The 20,430-nt window shown below is 36.2% G+C and overlaps 3 protein-coding genes across 5 annotated transcripts; all 3 read left to right on the top strand.

The window, feature by feature from the left end:
• The first annotated feature begins 965 nt into the window (after window positions 1-965).
• Window positions 966-2,970, top strand: LOC130976351 (probable aldo-keto reductase 2). The gene is made up of 5 exons (XM_057901199.1): window positions 966-1,181; window positions 1,522-1,725; window positions 1,885-2,057; window positions 2,187-2,289; window positions 2,616-2,970. The coding sequence occupies exons 1-5, from the start codon at window positions 969-971 to the stop codon at window positions 2,952-2,954; spliced, it is 1,032 nt and encodes a 343-aa protein (XP_057757182.1). The 5' UTR covers window positions 966-968; the 3' UTR covers window positions 2,955-2,970.
• Window positions 2,971-3,587: 617 nt separating this feature from the next.
• On the top strand, window positions 3,588-18,983 carry LOC130976077 (probable aldo-keto reductase 2). Of its 3 annotated transcripts, none has more exons than XM_057900827.1 (5): window positions 3,588-3,910; window positions 4,055-4,258; window positions 4,491-4,663; window positions 4,781-4,883; window positions 18,812-18,983. In XM_057900827.1, the coding sequence occupies exons 1-5, from the start codon at window positions 3,698-3,700 to the stop codon at window positions 18,893-18,895; spliced, it is 777 nt and encodes a 258-aa protein (XP_057756810.1). In that variant the 5' UTR covers window positions 3,588-3,697; the 3' UTR covers window positions 18,896-18,983. The 3 variants fall into 3 exon arrangements, with proteins under 3 accessions (XP_057756810.1, XP_057756809.1, XP_057756811.1); XM_057900826.1 differs by lacking the exon at window positions 18,812-18,983 and adding an exon at window positions 16,468-16,983; XM_057900828.1 differs by lacking the exon at window positions 18,812-18,983 and adding an exon at window positions 5,015-5,270.
• A 246-nt stretch (window positions 18,984-19,229) lies between these two features.
• On the top strand, window positions 19,230-20,209 carry LOC130975926 (protein FAR1-RELATED SEQUENCE 2-like). The gene is made up of 2 exons (XM_057900642.1): window positions 19,230-19,516; window positions 19,792-20,209. Exons 1-2 carry the CDS (start codon window positions 19,230-19,232, stop codon window positions 20,207-20,209), a joined length of 705 nt encoding a protein of 234 aa, XP_057756625.1.
• Window positions 20,210-20,430: the final 221 nt, after the last annotated feature.

Here is a 20,430-nt window from a genome sequence, read left to right as displayed (position 1 = left end):
AAGGAGCAATGACATATATATGCATGTATCTTTTACTACTAATTAAGAAATGTGATTGTTTCCTTGGAAATTAGCACTATTTAGTTGCATATAATAATAATCTTTGACTAATTTGGGAGTGAATTTTCACAACCAAATGATATGTGGGTTTGTAATTTTTCTGAAAGATCTGAACAGTATATTTTTAAGCAATAGAAGTTGCTCCATGTATGGTGCTCTCTTCAGATCATGTATTCAACTGTCAAAGTGGAAATTTTTAAGTGAACGGTCCTATTAACATTTGAGAGAAGGTGAAGTTCATCCTTTGATTACTCTACCAGAAAAATATAATTTAGTTTTAAATAAATATCAAATACATCACCAAAAAATAAAGAACAATGCACTCTTTGATTAATGTTACTGTCAAAGGCTCACAAGTTCTCCTGTCCAAAGTGATTGTTGCTGATTTCAATATGATGAGGAGTTAACAACCGTAAAAACTATGAAGCACAAAATATAAGAAGAAAGAAGAAGCAGCAATGACAATAGAAGAAAGAAAATGAAAATAGGATTTAAATATCATTTCCCAAACAGGAGTACTATTTGGTGCTGAAAAATTGGAGTGTTCAATCCACTTGCCAAGAGATGATAAACAGTGAAGACAATAAAATAATATTTTGAGTATCAAATTTTTACACGAAGTTACCAACTCTTTGAGATTCAAGTTGTCAATTTTCTTCAGCAGTGGAACACTAGAACAAGTCAGAAGAGGTAGCAGCAGTGGAATTAAACAACCATATAGAAACAACTTTCAAATAAGAAAAGCAGAGTGAAAGACAGACATTCATTTTATTTTACATAATATCATTTTTACCAAACAAGGAAACGGTCATCAACTTTCATCTTATTTTATCCTTTAACAGTTTCACAATCTTAAGCCTATTTATATGACAGCAACATAGTTGCAAGCACACAATCACAACAGATCAATGGCTAAAGTTGGAAGAATGAAGCTGGGGTCACAGGGCTTAGAGGTGTCTCAACAAGGACTTGGTTGCATGGGAATGTCTGCATTCTATGGACCCCCAAAGCCAGAACCTGACATGATTGCTCTCATTCACCATGCTATTCATAATGGTGTCACATTCCTTGACACCTCTGATTTCTATGGTCCTCACACCAATGAAATGCTTATTGGAAAGGTTCTTACTTGAACTTTGATTCACCTACCCTTTTTGGTTTTTCTTTTGATTCTCTTTTCCTGAAATGAAAAATCTTTGGTTTGAACTATAAAAGCAGACATCTATTAAACAAAGTAGAGAAAATTGAATATCATGAGCTAGTTTTTCGAGTTGAATTAGATCCGCTAACTTCTTAATATGATATAAACATTTATCATGTGTTTCCTTCTCTAGAATGATTTTGAGATGTCTGGCTTGTATTTTTTTTATTTATCATGTGTCTTTGATTTAGTTAAAAATTTTGCTTTGCTTTGAGCATGCTATGATCCTATGACTAAGTTGGTGACATACATGGAGACAGGCTTTGAAGGAAGGGATGAGGGAGAAATCTGAAATTGCAACCAAGTTTGGAGTAATCTTTTCTGATGATGGAAAATTTGGTAGCCGTGGCGATCCGGCATACGTGAGAGCTGCTTGTGAAGGAAGCTTGAAGAGACTTGATATTGATTGCATTGATCTCTATTACCAACATCAAATTGATACTAAAGTGCCAATTGAAGTCACGGTTTGGATTTTCTCTTTGATTTGGCTTTTGCTTCTTTGAGGTTATTGAAACAATGAAAATAGAGATAGATTATAGACTAGTTTTTCACTCTAATGAAAAGTTAAATACATGTATATACTCTAATGACTTGACTCTTTTTCCTTTGTGATTTTAATTAAGATTGGAGAGCTTAAGAAACTTGTTGAGGAGGGAAAAGTAAAATACATTGGTTTGTCTGAGGCTTCAGCTTCAACAATCAGAAGAGCACATGCTGTTCATCCCATCACAGCAGTTCAAATTGAATGGTCTCTTTGGTCAAGAGATGTGGAGGAAGAAATAGTTCCAACATGCAGGTTTGTGAATCTAATAATGCACAAACATTATTTCATTTTGTTTTTTGTCAACAAGCAATTCTCTTTCTAGGACTAAACCATCATGATACAATGTTTGAATTCATGGCTTCTAAATTTGTTCCATCTCAGAGAACTTGGTATTGGAATTGTTGCATATAGTCCTCTTGGCCGCGGATTCTTTACAACCGGATCAAAGTTGCTTGATAATTTGTCTCAGGATGACTACCGAAAGGTTTGTCAATACTTGCTATTACAGAAATTCATGTTAATTAACATATGCATTTCTATAATCATAATCATCATGATTCTGCTTATGTATGTACCTAGAGAGAGTGACATTCACATCTTCTAACCTTGGTTTTCTTCACCAATACCTATAATATTATTTGCACAATTCATTGATATTTTCTGTATGTATCTGCATTAACTGAAAAACATCAATAAGAATTAAATTTCTTATTCACCATGGCCTAAATTAGTATAGTTTGGAATATTGCCTTGGAAATTTTTCAAATATCCATCAATGATACCTGACATATTCTTGTGTTCTTGTTGCAGTTTATTCCTAGATTCCAACCAGAAAACCTGGAGCAGAACAAGACTATATTTGAGAGGGTCAATGAAATGGCGGCAAAGAAGGGATGCACCCCATCTCAGCTTGCATTGGCATGGGTTCACCACCAAGGAAATGATGTGTGCCCCATTCCTGGAACCACTAAAGCTGAGAACTTTAATCAAAACATTGGTGCCTTGTCTGTGAAACTTACGCCACAAGAAATGACAGAACTCGAGTCCTTCGCTGCCACGGATGCTGTGAAGGGTGACAGATATCCGGAGAATATAACTACATGGAAGAAAGCTAACACTCCACCACTTTCTTCTTGGAAACCTGTTTAGATTTAAGTCCATTACTTACACTATTATATATTATTGAACTCTTTGCTATTTGTTGTTGGTTTGTTATTCTTAATATCAGTATAAGGAACATCCCTTGTTTTTTTCGAAGGAATTTGATTGCATTCACCTTTCTAAGTTTCTTGCTATTGATTTGAACCAACTACATTGCAGAAAACTTCAGTCTTCAGCTGTGTATATATGCATGTCTAACAAAACAAAGGATGCAACATTTTAATTTGTTGCGTCAGCATTTAACCTTTTAAATAACAAAGACCAAATATACAATTTTTAAATGTTTTGAAGCAAAAAAGTTATAAAATATAAATACCAAAACCAGACAAGTGTATTCCGCAACCATCAAACATTATTTATACCTATAAAATTCAACTATAAAAATGTATTTTTTTTTCTTAATCAAGCATGACCTCTCGTCCTAAGTGTAAAGTAACTTTCACAATGCTACTAAGAAAATATCAAAGTGGGGTCCACTTCTCACTTTTCCTACCCTGAAAATATCAAAGTGGGTCTAGAGTTCGATGGTTACAAGTCTGAAGTAGAATTTTATCCAAAAATCTATGGGAAGTACCAATCAACGGAGACAACTGTTATAAAAAGATTAAATTACAATCACAAGTAGTTTATATGAGTAAGACATAGCTTAGAGCATTCATTCAGTTCAGGGAATCCAAATAGACAGACACATTCTTCATCACTCTTTGGAAGCACAGCATCACACCACAGCCATGGCCAAAGTTGGAAGAATGAAACTGGGATCACAGGGCTTGGAGGTGTCTCAGCAAGGACTTGGATGCATGGGAATGTCTGCTTTCTATGGACCTCCAAAGCCAGAACCTGACATGATTTCTCTCATTCACTATGCTGCACAAATTGGTGTTACATTCCTTGATACCTCTGATGTCTATGGTCCTCACACCAACGAGATTCTACTTGGAAAGGTTCCAACTTGAGCTTTGATTCAGCTACCCTCTTTGGTTTTCTTTTGATTCTTTGATTCTTTATGGTGTATTAATCCATGGTCTGAATTAGAGAAATTAGGGTTGAATATACACACTAGACTTTATCTTTGGAATTTTGTACAGGCTTTGAAGGGAGGAGTGAGAGAGAAGGTTGAATTGGCAACCAAGTTTGGAATCAGCATGTCTGATGGTTTTAAAGTTGAGATCCGTGGAGATCCATCATATGTGAGAGCTGCTTGTGAGGGAAGCTTGAAGAGGCTTGACATTGATTGCATTGATCTCTATTACCAACATCGAATCGATACTCGTGTTCCAATTGAAGTCACGGTTTGAATCTTTCTCTGTGCTACTTTGTATATGAGAATCTCAATTGTTCTTTAGAAATTAGAATATACTATGTATTTGTTATGTCATAAAATTCTCTGCTTTCAAGTTTCACTATTATTGTTAATGTTAAAGAGGATAAAGTAATGAAATTAGACTATTTGGTTACATATATGATGGTACATGTTTGATGAGTTCAAATGTTTTCCTTTTGTTTTCTTAATTTCAAATTAAGATTGGGGAGCTTAAGAAGCTTGTTGAGGAGGGAAAAATAAAATACATTGGTTTATCTGAGGCGTCGGCTTCAACAATCCGAAGAGCGCATGCTGTTCATCCCATAACAGCAGTGCAGTTGGAGTGGTCTCTTTGGTCAAGAGATGTTGAGGAAGAGATAGTTCCAACTTGCAGGTGTGTGATTTAATGTAAAGACTTTATGTTAATTTTTCTTCTCTAACTCGAAATTCTAATATATCATAATCATATCGAGTCTAGCCTTTCGCGAGTTCTAAATATTTTCCTTGCCAGGGAACTTGGAATTGGAATTGTGGCATATAGTCCTCTTGGGAGAGGATTCCTTTCATCAGGAACAAAACTGATTGAGAATTTGTCTGAGAATGACTTCAGAAAGGTTTGTGTAAAATAAATCCATAGCTTTAATTACTTTTGCATTTTCATAATTCAGTATCCTTGTTAGTTTCTGTACCTAGAGATAGTCACTCAAAGTTGAATGCAAATAATCGATTGAATCTGATGTTATAGGATTGCTTAACTAGTACCAAGCACATTAAACAGAATAAGTTTTCTCAATCACCAATTCACCATGGATAAATATGTAAGGCCCACATCGGTTGGAGAGGGAAACGAAGCATGCCTTATAAGGGTGTGGATACATCTCTCTAGCATAATGCATTTTGACGAGTGAGTGTGGGGGGCTTCGGCTAGCATCCCTATCGTCAAAGACAAAACCATGAGGCCTTGTGTGCCAAAGCGGACAATATCATGCTAGCGGGTGGTTTGGGCTGTTAATTACCTTGATTAAGTGTATGGTGCTGCATTCAATTTATTTATAGTCAAAACTATTTAGTTTATGATTCTACTTGATGGTTTCAGTGGCTAAGAGAAGGGGGGTTGAATCTTAGCCCCCTTTTTGCTTGATAACACTTGCTGACTTGTCAGACTAATTCTGGAAACTTTTACTCCTTTTATCTCTTCACTTCACACGAGACTTTTTGTTTTGTCTCGTCCTTAGCCACGAGACTTTTCTTTTTGTCTCGTCACTTGGCAAGAGATAATTCTGATTTTTGCTCCTGTGTAGTAGAAAACAGAAATGGAGTAGAAAGGAGAAGAAGATTGCACCCAGATATATCCTGGTTCGGCTGCTAAGTGCAGTGCAGCCTACATCCAGTCTCCATCACAAACATGATGGAATTTCACTATAATCAACTTGATTACAAACTGTAAAGTGCTAACCCAACTTATAAGGGGATTCCCACAGAATCATTAAACAAAACATAGATGAACAAAGGAACTCTAAGACATCTATGGCTTTTTCTTTTAATTTTGCTCTCTCTGTCTTTTTCCGCTCTATGGCTTTTTCATACAAACCTCACTTGTTTGCCTTTTTCCCATGAGACTCAAGATATGACAAAATTAAACAGAAAATTACAAAACAGAGAACATTGAAGGAGAAGAGAAAACTGTTAGCTCAGGTAGCTCTAAGAACTCTGTGTCTTGCACTCTCAAATTTTCTCCTTGCATCAAACAGTGGTTGTCCACCCTTATTATAGAAGAGGGGAGCCTCCACTTATTGAAGTCAAAACCGAGCCAACTTCTTCCTCCTTCAACAAACAGAACCGGTTTGGCCACATAGAGAGAGAAGAGATAACCATGCATAACCCAACATGCAATTACCTCTAGTCCTTCCTTGATCATCACCCTTCATCAATCCGGGCAATCCATCATTGGCTTCCTCTCCAAGATGGATTTCTGGCCATTGATGCTTCATGATGATGATGACTTCATCTGCTTCAATCTCTGCTTCAACCATCACTTCGCCACTCTAGCTACTCCCTGTGGTGGTTGAGCAGAATCAAAGACAAGCCATGCTTCAAGAATCTCACTTGCTGGCCAAATCTTCATCTTCCTTTTCTGAGCATGAAGAGCTCGAGATTACCTCACCAAATCTAACCACATTTGGTGACAATCTCATCCACTACATACTTTTCTTTTTCCTGCCATCATTAACTTGATGGTCTTGATGCATGCAACTTCTTCTTTTTCTTTGTTGATGAGCATAGCGTCCATAGCTTCCTGGACAAGGACCGAAGAAGAAACAAGAAAGAGATGAGAGAGAATAAACAACTTAGAAGAAAAGCAATTCAATGTGATAAACCACTTTGTTGGTAAAAGTTGCTTTTACTTCCCTAGCTTAGAGTGGCGTGTAGTCATTATGGCCATCAATCAATTCAGCTGAACTTTTCTCTCTCATATTTCCCATGCATCAATTAACAATATAATAGATTTTGAAATCCATCACATGGTATAATGCTTGTATCCGTTGGAAGCATGAGGCAAATGTTAACATTTGCTTTCCTGATGGATTTGAAATCAAGCATTGGATCTTAAGCATATAACATAGTTGGGCTTGGATCAACCAAAATCATTCTAGCCCAAGTAGTTTATTTTCCATTCAGCTACAAGAAACTAACTCATATTAATGTTGAATATTTTAATCATTGGGCTAGCAACATTTCCTTTTATTTCGGCCCAATTTAAAATACTACATTGTCTCAGCCACAATGATCACAATAAATTAATATCAAGGCTGAATGTTCATAAGCATATTGGGCTTGCACCAGAATTTCATTTTCGGCCCAATATTAAAAACCTGCAACAAAATTATTAATCAATATATGTTAAATAAAAATCAGATTAATAATTTTGTAATTAATTATTTTTAATAATGTTTAGTCATCACAAATATTAATTTAGAGTTTTCCAAACTCATCAATCTCCCCCTTGATGACAAACATTATTAAAATTGAAATGGAAAGAAATTTAAAAATTGAGTATGAATACTCCCTTTGAAGATTGAATTTCTCCCCCTTTCTAAATGTCACATGGCTCCCCCTTGATGTATGCTTATTTTACCAAGGGAAGCACTAGCCTGTAACATTTGAATCAAGCTTAAAGTAACAATGTTATTTAGCATATTTATACATGATGCTAAATACTTGATTTATGAGCAGTTTTAAATTGATAATCAAAACTCATTTGATATCATAAACTGATTTACTGCTCAAACATTTTCAAAAAGTATCCAAATATTTTTCAAACATTTTCCTATTTAGGATATCAGAGCAAAACAACATGATGAAAAATATTTGAAGAACAAAACAAGGCAGTTTTTATATTTTACACAATTTAAAGGAACTGCCAAAAATAAATTTTCAATCCAACAAGTTTATCAATGATGAATCAACAGCCAGACATCAAAATAAATCAATCATTATTATAAACCAAATGCCAAATAAACTAATCATGATAAACCAAATGCCAAATGTAGTTTAAACAGCAGTGACCATAGTAAAACAAATGCAATAACAACATGCATTCTTTGAACAAGGGTGATCATGAATTTTCAATTTGAAAATTTCATCCCCTGTTCTCATCCCCTGTTTTTATTTGTTTTCCAATTTTAATTTTGGAAACTAAATTTCCTCCCCCTTTTGTCATCAAAGGAGTACCCGCAAACAGAATTTATTTTATGAAACAAAATATGCAAAATATAACCATTATCCAAAATAATCAAGTGTTTAACAGAGTACCACAAGACAAAAGTATCCATATAATCAATCAAAAGTTCAAACAAGAACCAATTAACACCAGAATTCACATAAGACATCAGATAGATTGTACTCCTGATTCAGAATCGGCATTCTTGTCACCAGCTCCTTCTCCCTTTATGAGTGAAACCTTATTCTCAACATCTTCATTTGTTAGATCAACTTTAAAATGTTCAAAGATGCAGGTGAGAAACATCCCATATGAAAGATTAGGCCTTTTTGAACTTTTGACAGATTTCCACATGTGCCTTATCATAAGGTATGCAAATGATATTTCAGATGAAGTAACGAGAGCAAAAAGGACAAGAAAGTCAGACACTGTTACCCGATATCGTGGTCCACTTTGTGGCATGAGAACATGAGATATGATATTGTAAAGAAGAATTGTCTTATCTGGACCAAGTTCTTTAAGAGTTGATGTCGTACCATCCATTTTGGAAAGACCTTCGCAAGTGTGATTTAAAGCCATCCGGTATGTGATCCCAACCCTTAAATCCCATTTCTTAGACATGTATGCTCTTGGTCCTTCTTCTTTGTAGCCTAGAGTCATCCCAATGATTCCAGCATCAAGAGTGATATGAATCTTCTTCACATATGAGTGGATTGTGCCATCAATAAGTCTCATGTTGGAGTAGAACTCACGGACTAAACCTGGGTAAACTGGCTTCCAGATGTAAAGCAGAGGAGTCCATTGAATATTAGCAAACAGAGAGGAGACATTGATCCCTTTGTTGGAGAATGAGTCTAGGCTAACTAGATAAGTAGCACAGAGATCGCGTTCTTTCAGAACTTCATTGTGGAATGCATGGGAAACACATGAGTCGAACCTAGATGGATCATAGTGAGAGTGTGACGTATGAAACTTTTTCTTGAAATCCCATGACTCCAAACTTGCTAGCTCCTTGGTGTTATTCAAGACAATACCTTTAAGCTTCTGAGTGCTCTTCTCGGGTGTGCCCTTTTTGTTCATGATAATGAGAATGGAAGGGTAGGAGATGAAAGAGTGAAGGGAACCGAAGTGAGTGAGAGAGGATGAATGAAATAAATGTTGAGTGAAAAGAGACTATGAGGGAGTTAATACACAAGATAGGTGGTTAGTGACTAGGGTGGTTTCCAAGGATTTGAAAAAGTGGTTCCTTGAATCAAGGGATTAGTTTGAAAAAGAAAGATTTGATTTGACATTATCTCTCTTTCAACTAGATATGATAGGACACTTTGAGATTTGATTTTCAAAAAAAATGAGGAACTAACAAAACGGTCAGAGTGGGGTCAACAAATTTTGTGAGGCCCATAGGAGTTTATTTCTGTGCAGCCTCCCTCTTAATCATAGCTCCTCCATCATGCCATTATTTTTATCTCGTCCAAACCTACGAGCAAAATTGAACAGAGTCACATATTCACAAATTTTCAATGAAACTTAAATCAAACATTCCCAAACTTTTTCTCAAGGTATAGAATCTGTCTTCACAGAGAGGTTTTGTAAAAATATCAGCAATTTGGTCTTCAGATTTTACAAATTGAATATCAATAGTACCCTTTTGCACATGTTCTCTAATGAAATGATATTTTATCTCAATGTGCTTAGTTCTTGAGTGCAGAACAGGATTTTTTGAAATGTTTATAGCACTCATATTATCACAAAATAAGGGTATACTATTGATTTTTAATTTGTAATCTTCCAATTGTATTTTTAACCAAATTAATTGTGAGCAACATGCAGATGCGGAAACATATTCGGCTTCAGCAGTGGATAAAGCCACTGTGGCTTGTTTCTTGCTTGACCACATGTTGAGTGAGCTTCCAAGGAAGCAACACATGCCGGAGGTGCTCCTCCTATCCACTCGATCTCCCGCATAATCTGCATCACAAAAACCTACTGCACAAAAGTCATCAGATTTAGGATACCATAATCCATAATTACATGTTCTCTTAATGTATCTAATGATGCGTTTAACAGCCGTAAAGTGGGATTCTTTTGGATGAGATTGAAACCTTGAACATACACCCACACTTTGGACTATATCCGGTCTAGAGGAGGTAAGGTACATAAGTGAACCTATCATTCCTCTATACCTTGTTTCATCCACATCTTGGTCATCATCATCCTTTTCAAGTTTAGTATTGGGATGCATAGGAGTGCCCATTGGTTTGGAGTTTTCTAGGCCAAACTTTTTGATAAGTTCTTTGGCATACTTTCCTTGGTAAATAAAAGTGCAACTAGGAGTTTGTTTAATTTGGAGGCCAAGAAAGAAAGTAAGCTCTCCCATTAAACTCATTTCAAACTCACTAGTCATGAGTTTTCCAAACTCTTCACACAAGGAAATGTTGGCCGATCCAAATACAATGTCATCAACATAAACTTGAACAAGGAGCATATCATCATTAGATGCTTTAATAAATAAAGTAGTGTCGGTGGTACCCCTTTGAAATTTATTTTCCAACAAGAAGGCACTAAGCCTTTCATACCAAGCTCTTGGAGCTTGTCTAAGACCATAAAGAGCCTTAGTTAATTTAAAAACATGATTTGGAAACTCTTTATGTTCAAAATCGGGGGGTTGAGCCACATACACTTCTCTATCGATAAAGCCATTAAGGAAGGCACACTTAACATCCATTTGAAACATTTTGAAACCCTTATGGGCAGCATAGGCAAGAAGCAACCTAATTGCTTCCATTCTAGCTACCGGAGTAAAAGACTCATCAAAACCTATTCCCTCCTCTTGATCGTAACCTTGGGCCACTAGTCTAGCCTTGTTACGAACAACTTGTCCATCCTCACCAAGTTTATTTTTAAACACCCACTTAGTACCGGTAACTTTCTTACCATTCAGATGATGTACTAATGTCCAAACCTTATTCTTGTCAAATTGAGCAAGCTCCTCTTACATTACTTTAACCCATGATGGATTCTTAAGAGCTTGTTTGACATTGTTGGGCTCTATTTGTGACAAGAGAGCAAGATTGCTAGGTTCGGTTTGCCTTTTGGTGGATGATCTTGTTGTTACTCCTTGAGAGGGACCACCAATGATGAAGTCATGAGGATACCCCCTCATAGACTTCCATTCTCTAGGCTTTCGGACAGGTGTAGAGCATTGATGAACTTCTGGTGGTCTCACTGTTTCAGTTGCTCGTCCCTGCTCAGGAGACAAAACGGAAGTGTCTCCTTCAATCTGACGAGACAAAACTGGACTGGCAGATTCTTCATTCTGGACAGATTTGGGATTTTCTTTGCTTGTTCCAGCTCCTTCTCCATCTGAATCATTATCTATCACAGTACTGGGAATTAAGTTAGAATCACAAAAAGCAACATGTATGGATTCTCTATTGTCCTATGCTCCTTGAAATAAACTCTATAGGCCTTGCTTGTGGTGGAATATCCAACAAACATTTCTTCATAGGATTTTGGATCTAACTTTCCAAGATTTTCTTTATTATTAAGCACAAAGCATTTGCATCCAAAAACATGAAAGTACTTAAGATTTGGAGGGGTTTCTTTCCATAGCTCATAAGGGATTTTCTTTAACCCTTTTCTAATGATTGTTCTATTCAAAATATAGCATGCTGTGTTCACAGCTTCAGCCCATAAAAATTTAGGAATCTCATTTTCACATAGCATAGCCCTAGTCATTTCTTGAAGGCTTCGATTCCTTCTTTCAACCACCCCATTTTGTTGGGGGGTTCTAGGACATGAAAAATTATGAGAAATCCCTAAGTCATCACAGAATTTTTCAAAGTCTTGATTTTCAAATTCTCTTCCATGATCACTTCTCAAATGGGCAATTTTCAAATCCTTTTCATTTTGAATTTTCTTACAAAGGGTGGAGAAAGCATAAAATGCATCATTCTTATGAGCAATGAAAAGTACCCAACCAAATCTAGAGTAATCATCTACCACTACAAGACCATAGTGTTTACCTCCTAAACTTTGAGTTCTAGTAGGACCAAAAAGATCAATATGCAACATTTCTAATGGCCTTTTGGTTGAGATTCCATCTTTTGATTTAAAAGAGGATTTTACTTGCTTGCCCAATTGACATGCACAAGTAAGATCCTTATCAAACTTGATGTTTGAAATTCCTCTAACCAAATTCTTTTTAACTAGCTTAGAAATTTGGTACATGCTAGCATGTCCCAACTTTCTATGCCAAAGCCATTTTTCAGATTCAAAATATGTAAAACATGTTACATTTTGTTCCTTTAAGTCCTCAAGAGTTAATCCATACACATTGTTGCATCTCTTGGCTTCAAATAAAATATCTCCAGTTTTCTCACAAACAACCAAACAAACAAACTTCTTAAAAATAACATCAAAACCTAAATCACACAATTGACTAACACTAAGTAAGTTATGTTTCAAACCATTTACAAGAAGCACATCATTTATACAAGATGAAAATTTTTTACCAACTTTCCCAACAGCCACTATTTTTCCTTTTGCATCATCTCCAAAAGTGACAAGCCCTCTATCATATTCATCAAGCTTTATGAAGAAGGTTGTCTTTCCGGTCATATGCCTAGAGCATCCGCTGTCCATGTACCACATATTTTCTTTCTTCTTGGAAGCTAGGCATACCTACAAAATAAGCTCAAGTGACCTTAGGTATCCAAATGTTCTTGGATCCTTTCACGTTAAACCATCTCTTATGTCCCAAATCATTGTAATCAAAAACAACTTTGTAAACTTTATCACCTATCATTTTTTCACCAAAGAAACATTGAACTGGAAAGTGTCCATTTCGATTGCATAGTCTACAAAATCTTGGAGTTGCTGTTTTGTTAAAGTAGATTGGGTCTTGATACCTTGTATCATTTGAAGATGAAGTGATGTTTTCAAAATGAGATTTTTCATATTTATAAAACCCCAATCCAGCTTTATCATAGAGAGATTTTTGACTAGCCAAAATTTGATTAAGATTTTCAGAACTTTGTGTAAACTTGGCTAAGTCTTCCTTAAACCTTTTAACCTCTTCAAGCAACTCTTTATTTCTTTTAAAACAGTCCACATATGCAAGAACAGAATGGTCACTTTTACAGTTTCTCACTTGGGCTCTTAACTGCTTATTCTCTTCAACAAGATTACAAGCAGTTTTGGCCTCTCTTAGTTTTTCTTTAAGAAAATCATTTTCAGCCTTAAGAATGAAATTTTGTTGTTCAAGATCTTGATTATCAGTCAGAAAACATCTTATTTTTTCAGAGAGGTGATCTATCATAAGATGAAGGTCTTCAGTGTCAGAGTTTTGAAAGAATACCTGATCTACCTCATTTGCCATGAGACAAGGCTGTGACTTAGTCTCAAATTCTTCATCATCATCATCTGAGTCATTTTCCAAATCTTCCCATGAAGCTATCAGTCCCTTCTTCTTTTCCTTTTTCGGCTTTTCCTCCTTCTTTAACTTGGGACAATCAAATTTAAAATGCCACATTTCCTTGCAATTGTAACAGATTACTTTGCTAAGGTCTTTCTTCATCTTCCTTGAGCTGCTGCCTTTGCCTTTGAGTTTTATCATTTTCCTGAATTTTTTTGCAAACAACACAAACTCATTTTCAGAAGAATTATCACTGAATTCATTATCCAGAGGGTTAGTCACAGAAGAAAAAGTGATTCCTTTCTTTTTTGAATCTTTTTTCAAATAGGAGTTTTCAAAAGCAAGAAGATTTCCTCTCAAATCATCAAGTGTCATGGAATCTAAGCTACTACTCTCAAAAATAATTAAAGCTTTTGTTTCCCACTCTTTTGTAAGACATCTCAACACTCTTCTCACTAGCACAGATTCTGAATGAGTAATTCCAAGAGCATCTAAGCCAACAATGATGGAGTTGAACCGTTCGAACAGTTCATCAATGGACTCTCCTTCCTTCATTGCAAACATTTCATATTCCCTGTTTAACATGTCTGTCCGAGTCTTCTTTACAATGGTGGTTCCTTCATGAGTGATTTGCAACTTGTCCCAGATTTCCTTTGCTGTTGTGCATCGTGATACTCGTCGGTACTCCTCAAAGCTGATAGCACAGTTGAGCAGATTTATTGCCTTGGCATTTAACTCCACCTTCTTCCTATCTTCCTCGGTCCAGCTTGCTTCTGGCTTAAGAGTGACTACTCCTTCAGCACTTGTGGTAGATGGGAATTGAGGACCTTCTAGGATGATCTTCCATAGTCTGTAATCCATTGCTTGTACAAGTATCTTCATCCTCTCCTTCCAATAGGTATAATTTTTCCCATTGAAAAGGGGAGGTCTGTTGCTTGATTGACCTTCAGCCAGATTGTGAGACACCACATTTGCGCCACTATTTCTGCCATGAGGATCTTTTCTCCAAGCTGCAAAGCTTGATCTCTTTGAGACCAAGCTCTGATACCAATTGATGGTTTCAGTGGCTAAGAGAAGGGGGGGTTGAATCTTAGCCCCCTTTTTGCTTGATAACACTTGCTGACTTGTCAGACTAATTCTGGAAACTTTTACTCCTTTTATCTCTTCACTTCACACGAGACTTTTTGTTTTGTCTCGTCCCTAGCCACGAGACTTTTTTTTTTGTCTCGTCACTTGGCACGAGATAATTCTAGTTTTTGCTCCTGTGTAGTAGAAAATAAGAAATGGAGTAGAAAGGAGAAGAAGATTGCACCCAGATATATCCTGGTTCGGCTGCTAAGTGCAGTGCAGCCTACATCCAGTCTCCATCACAAACATGATGGAATTTCACTATAATCAACTTGATTACAAACTGTAAAGTGCTAACCCAACTTACAAGGGGATTCCCACATAATCATGAAACACAACATAGATGAACAAAGGAACTCTAAGACATCTATGGCTTTTTCTTTTAATTTTGCTCTCTTTGCCTTTTTCCGCTCTATGGCTTTTTCATACAAACCTCACTTGTTTGCCTTTTTCCCATGAGACTCAAGACATGACAAAATTAAACAGAAAATTACAAAACAGAGAACATTGAAGGAGAAGAGAAAACTGTTAGCTCAGGTAGCTCTGAGAACTCTGTGCCTTGCACTCTCAAATTTTCTCCTTGCATCAAACAGTGGTTGTCCACCCTTATTATAGAAGAGGGGAGCCTCCACTTATTGAAGCCAAAACCGAACCAACTTCTTCCTCCTTCAACAAACAGAACCGGTTTGGCCACATAGAGAGAGAAGAGATAACCATGCATAACCCAACATGCAATTACCTCTAGTCCTTCCTTGATCATCACCCTTCATCAATCCGGGCACTCCATCCTTGGCTTCCTCTTCAAGATGGATTTCTGGCCCTTGATGCTTCATGATGATGATGACTTCATCTGCTTCAATCTCTGCCTCAACCATCACTTCGCCACTCTAGCTACTCCCTGTGGTGGTTGAGCAGAATCAAAGACAAGCCATGCTTCAAGAATCTCACTTGCTGGCCGAATCTTCATCTTCCTTTTCTGAGCATGAAGAGCTCGAGATTACCTCACCAAATCTAACCACATTTGGTGACAATCTCATCCACTACATACTTTTCTTTTTCCTGCCATCATTAACTTGATGGTCTTGATGCATGCAACTTCTTCTTTTTCTTTGTTGATGAGCATAGCGTCCATAGCTTCCTGGACAAGGACCGAAGAAGAAACAAGAAAGAGATGAGAGAGAATAAACAACTTAGAAGAAAAGCAATTCAATGTGATAAACCACTTTGTTGGTAAAAGTTGCTTTTACTTCCCTAGCTTAGAGTGGCGTGTAGTCATTATGGCCATCAATCAATTCAGCTGAACTTTTCTCTCTCATATTTCCCATGCATCAATTAACAATATAATAGATTTTGAAATCCATCACATGGTATAATGCTTGTATCCGTTGGAAGCATGAGGCAAATGTTAACATTTGCTTTCCTGATGGATTTGAAATCAAGCATTGGATCTTAAGCATATAACATAGTTGGGCTTGGATCAACCAAAATCATTCTAGCCCAAGTAGTTTATTTTCCGTTCAACCACAAGAAACTAACTCATATTAATGTTGAATATTTTAATCATTGGGCTAGCAACATTTCCTTTTATTTCGGCCCAATTTAAAATACTACATTGTCTCAGCCACAATGATCACAATAAATTAATATCAAGGCTGAATGTTCATAAGCATATTGGGCTTGCACCAGAATTTTATTTTCGGCCCAATATTAAAAACCTGCAACAAAATTATTAATCAATATATGTTAAATGAAAATCAGATTAATAATTTTGTAATTAATTATTTTTAATAATGTTTAGTTATCACAAATATTAATTTAGAGTTTTCCAAACTCATCACTACTTTTTCCTCCTCAAAACAGTTTGATATTGCATGTTATAAGAAGGTTACATTGGTACCTACATATCAATCTTATCTTATGTGTTCTACTGCAGTATATGCCTAGATTCCAACCTGAGAACCTAGAGAAGAACAAGACTATATTTGAGAGGGTTAATGAAATGGCAGCTAAGAAGGGATGCACCCCGTCGCAGCTCGCATTAGCATGGGTGCACCACCAAGGAAATGATGTGTGTCCCATTCCTGGAACCACCAAGATTGACAATCTTAACCAAAACATTGGTGCTTTATCTGTGAAACTTACACCGCAAGAAATGACAGAACTCGAGTCCTTCGCTGCTGCGGATGCTGTCAAGGGTGATAGATATGCAAGTGATATAACTACATGGAAGAACTCTGATACTCCACCACTTTCTTCTTGGAAAGATGTTTAATTAAGTTGCATCAGTGCTTATATTGATATAGATATATATAGCCCTGCACCTTTGGTATTTAATGTTTTTGGGACATGTTTTCCCTTTTGAAATAAAGATATCATGTGCATTGCACACTCTCCTCAAATATTTAGTTATAATCTTTACTTTTTTACCTGACTTTACTCCTCACCAAAGAAATTTCTGGTATTTAGTAGCATCAAATTTTCAAGTTTCTTCTTATTGATTTGTCCTTATAAATGATTTGACCTAGGGCATATTCTCTTACAGATAATTTATTTTATTTTGTACCTACTGAAAAAAAAAGTCTTGAAATATACGAATCAAGAACAAATGTAACCCGACAATGGGAACCTTAAATATATACAGTGGCACATAATCTTGGATAAAAATAATATATTTTATCTAAGTGTTGTAACTACTACTCAACATGGAGATAGTCATAAACTAATCCTCATCGGTCATAATGTTTTCTAATGAAATGAATGATTAATGAGAAAGTATAGAGAGCTAATGGCTTAAGTGTACAATGTGTACAATAGAGGTTTAAGAAGTATTAGAGATATGAGCATTAGTGTTACATTGTCCTGTCAGGTTACGCTTTTGGGATGAGTAGGTTTATGACATGGTATTAGAGTTCTAGATCCGAAAAGTCAAGGGTTAAATTCTTGGTGAATTCCAAAATTAACTTAAATTTTTGGGATGAGTGATTTTATAACATGAGATGTTTATTATCCCTGGTAATTATCTAATAGTTATTCTGAATAGTATGAGTAATGCTTAGGCCATTGGCTCCCTAGCACTACCCTCAAAAAGTAGACAATGAAAATTTTAAACAATGTGAACAATTAATATATTGTATGTTCAATTCACTAGGTGTATAGATGGTTATCCTAATATTAAGATTTAGGTGGATAATTTAGAGTTAAAGTCCATTATTCATATTGTTCACAAAACACATTGTCTACCTAGCAAAGTTTATTTTAAAATTCAAATTCTTAATTAATTAATTATTATCAGATTTTAAAATTTGAAAAATTAGGATTAATATCTAAACACATTCATACTACGGTTATTTCGAATCCCACCGTAAATTCATTTCGACGGCTGCCGCGTAGCCTACACAGTTCCTCTCTAGTCCACATCCACAATTTGCCGTCTTCGCCAAAGACCGCTTTGTGACAAGGTGCCTTTTCTTTCGAGAACGCCGCTGTCTCCTGCACCCGTGCAGACGCAACCGTAGCTGTTGTCCCCTGCACCCCGTGAAGACGCAGCCATAGCTGTAGCCGGTGCGTTTCCTTCACGATCCCGTGCTCCTTCCGTCGCTCTGATTCACGACACTAGGACCGCCGCCGCAACTGTTGTCTTGTGGTCACCAAGGGTGGCGCCGCTGCTGCTATCCCAAGCTCATTACCGTGTTTGAGGTTGAAGGCGTGCTATTGGACTGTTGATGGAGTCATCAATGGATGAAGGAAGTTCTAATGCCCCATCCTCCTATATCAGTGACCATTCTACTAATTCAAATGGCAACATTGTGAATTTATGCGTTGTGGAGGGTCAACCTGATGACAAGGTATGCAGTGAAGATTTTATTCGCATGACAATGTTTATTTTTCATACAAATGAGATGTTTGTTTTTAATGCAAATGGTTTATTTTATTATATTTTATGTGAATTTGTTTTATATACCTATTACTTTTTTGGAGTTGCGTTCATAATAATTCCGATGAAAGATGAAAAGTAATAATAACATTTTTTTTAAATCATTATACATGTAATATAAACAAAAATGTTGATTTTATGTTAATATATTGGAGTTTTAAAATAAAAAAATTTAAGATGGTTATTTCTTGTTGGATGATTTAATATAATTGGATGTCTCTTATTGTGTGTTTATCTGAATTTTTTTGTCATTGATTGGTTATTTATTTTTCTGATTTACTTTATAGTACAATATCTCATTTGGTTCTTTTGTTTGGCTTTATTTATTTGTGTTCGATTGCAGATCATGGAAGTTACGGATGTTACTGAACTAGAAAATGATGAGATGAAAATGAGTCATGAGGTTGAAATTGTAATTTATTGTTGATTTAACAATAACGAGATTTTAGAATTCACTATTAATCATTTGTGTCATGGAGTGATGTTTGTTGTGAATTGATATACAATTACTGAATCACAGTAGCCTTTGCAAAGAAGAAATACCAAGAGTTGGATTGCGATTTGATTCTTTGCAACTGGCGTAGGAATTTTATGCGACTTATGCAAAGAAAGTCGGTTTCATAAGTAAAATTAGGACCACAACATTTGACAGGACGACAAAGAAATTCAAGAAACCGATTAACCAATCTATTCATTGTAATCGGGAGGGTTTTCGTGGGTCTCGTGCGAAAGCAGCAACACGGAAGAAAACGATTGCATCCATGGGATGCAGAGCAAGAATATATGTGAAGTTTGATAGAGAGAAGGAAGATTGGGTGTTGTTGAAGGTAGAATTGAAGCATTCGCATCCATGTTCTCCTAAAAAGATGATGAACTACCATGAGTATAGAGAGTTGACCATGCATACTAAATACGTGATTGAGGATAACGATGAGGTTGACATACGACCCAATAAGACATATTTAGCACTAGCTAATGAGGTTGGTGGATCATCGAACCTGGGTTTCTTAGAAAAGAAAGTGAGGAATTACATTACATCCAAACTCCGGTCTATTGTGTCAATGCGGATGTTAAAGAGATGTTAAATTACTTCATACGAATGAAAGAGATCAATCCAAACTTCTTTTATGCAATAAATATTGACGATGATTACAAGTTCAGGAGTGCACTTTGGGTAGGTGCAAGGTGCAGGGCATCATATAAATATTATGGAGACGTGGTGTCATTTGATACCACATATAGTACAAACAGGCGTGAAATTGTTAAAAACTTTTTTGTTTTGTAATAGTCAAATGTTCTTACATGTGGTTGTTGTTCGTGTAGGCATGGATTATCGTTCGTATCTTTTGTCGGTGTCGATCACCATGGAAAGTCTACTCTTCTTGGTTGTGCTCTACTAGGGAACGAGAACATTCATAATTTTGAGTGGGTGTTCACGCAATGGGTGAAATGCATGGGAATTGTGCCACAGGGAATTATCACTCGCGACCAATGCAAGGCCATGTTTAGTACAATTAAGAAGGTCCTACCCCATACACGCCACCGATGGTGCATCTGGCACATATTGAAAAAGATATCGCAAAAGCTCAGAGGTTATGCTCAGTTCAGAGAGTTGAATGCTAAATTGAGTGACATTGTATGGAATTCTCGTTCGGTTGAGTCATTCGAGGATGATTGGACTGAATTCATAGATAAGTACAACCTAGATCACAACACATGGCTATCAGGTTCGTTACTTTAAAATTATATCATGCTTTGTTATTGCTTATGTTTGTGGTGTGCTTGTATTGTTTTTTGAAAATGTATTCTTTTCACAGTTTTTTGCTGGTTATGTAATTGTGGTCTTCTGGTTGAGTCTAACTGGTGCTATGAATGATTTGTTTTGTGTAGAACTTTACAACAACCGACAGATGTGGGTTCCAATCTTTTTCAAGGATGAATTTTGGCTGCTATAAAAAGTAT

The sequence above is a fragment of the Arachis stenosperma genome, chromosome 4, assembly GCF_014773155.1.
Source record: "Arachis stenosperma cultivar V10309 chromosome 4, arast.V10309.gnm1.PFL2, whole genome shotgun sequence".
NCBI classification, from domain to species: domain Eukaryota; kingdom Viridiplantae; phylum Streptophyta; class Magnoliopsida; order Fabales; family Fabaceae; genus Arachis; species Arachis stenosperma.
Note: the sequence above shows the minus strand (reverse complement) of the source record. Positions and strands in the feature narration are given on the sequence as shown.

Coding starts and splice junctions, on each gene's coding strand:
- LOC130976351 (XM_057901199.1), top strand. CDS start 969: ATGGCTAAAGTTGGAAGAATGAAGCTGGGGTCACAGGGCTTAGAGGTG. Junction 1,182..1,521: donor ATGAAATGCTTATTGGAAAG/GTTCTTACTTGA, acceptor ACATGGAGACAG/GCTTTGAAGGAAGGGATGAG. Junction 1,726..1,884: donor AAGTGCCAATTGAAGTCACG/GTTTGGATTTTC, acceptor ATTTTAATTAAG/ATTGGAGAGCTTAAGAAACT.
- LOC130976077 (XM_057900826.1), top strand. CDS start 3,698: ATGGCCAAAGTTGGAAGAATGAAACTGGGATCACAGGGCTTGGAGGTG. Junction 3,911..4,054: donor ACGAGATTCTACTTGGAAAG/GTTCCAACTTGA, acceptor AATTTTGTACAG/GCTTTGAAGGGAGGAGTGAG. Junction 4,259..4,490: donor GTGTTCCAATTGAAGTCACG/GTTTGAATCTTT, acceptor TTTCAAATTAAG/ATTGGGGAGCTTAAGAAGCT.
- LOC130975926 (XM_057900642.1), top strand. CDS start 19,230: ATGGGATGCAGAGCAAGAATATATGTGAAGTTTGATAGAGAGAAGGAA. Junction 19,517..19,791: donor TACATTACATCCAAACTCCG/GTCTATTGTGTC, acceptor TTGTTCGTGTAG/GCATGGATTATCGTTCGTAT.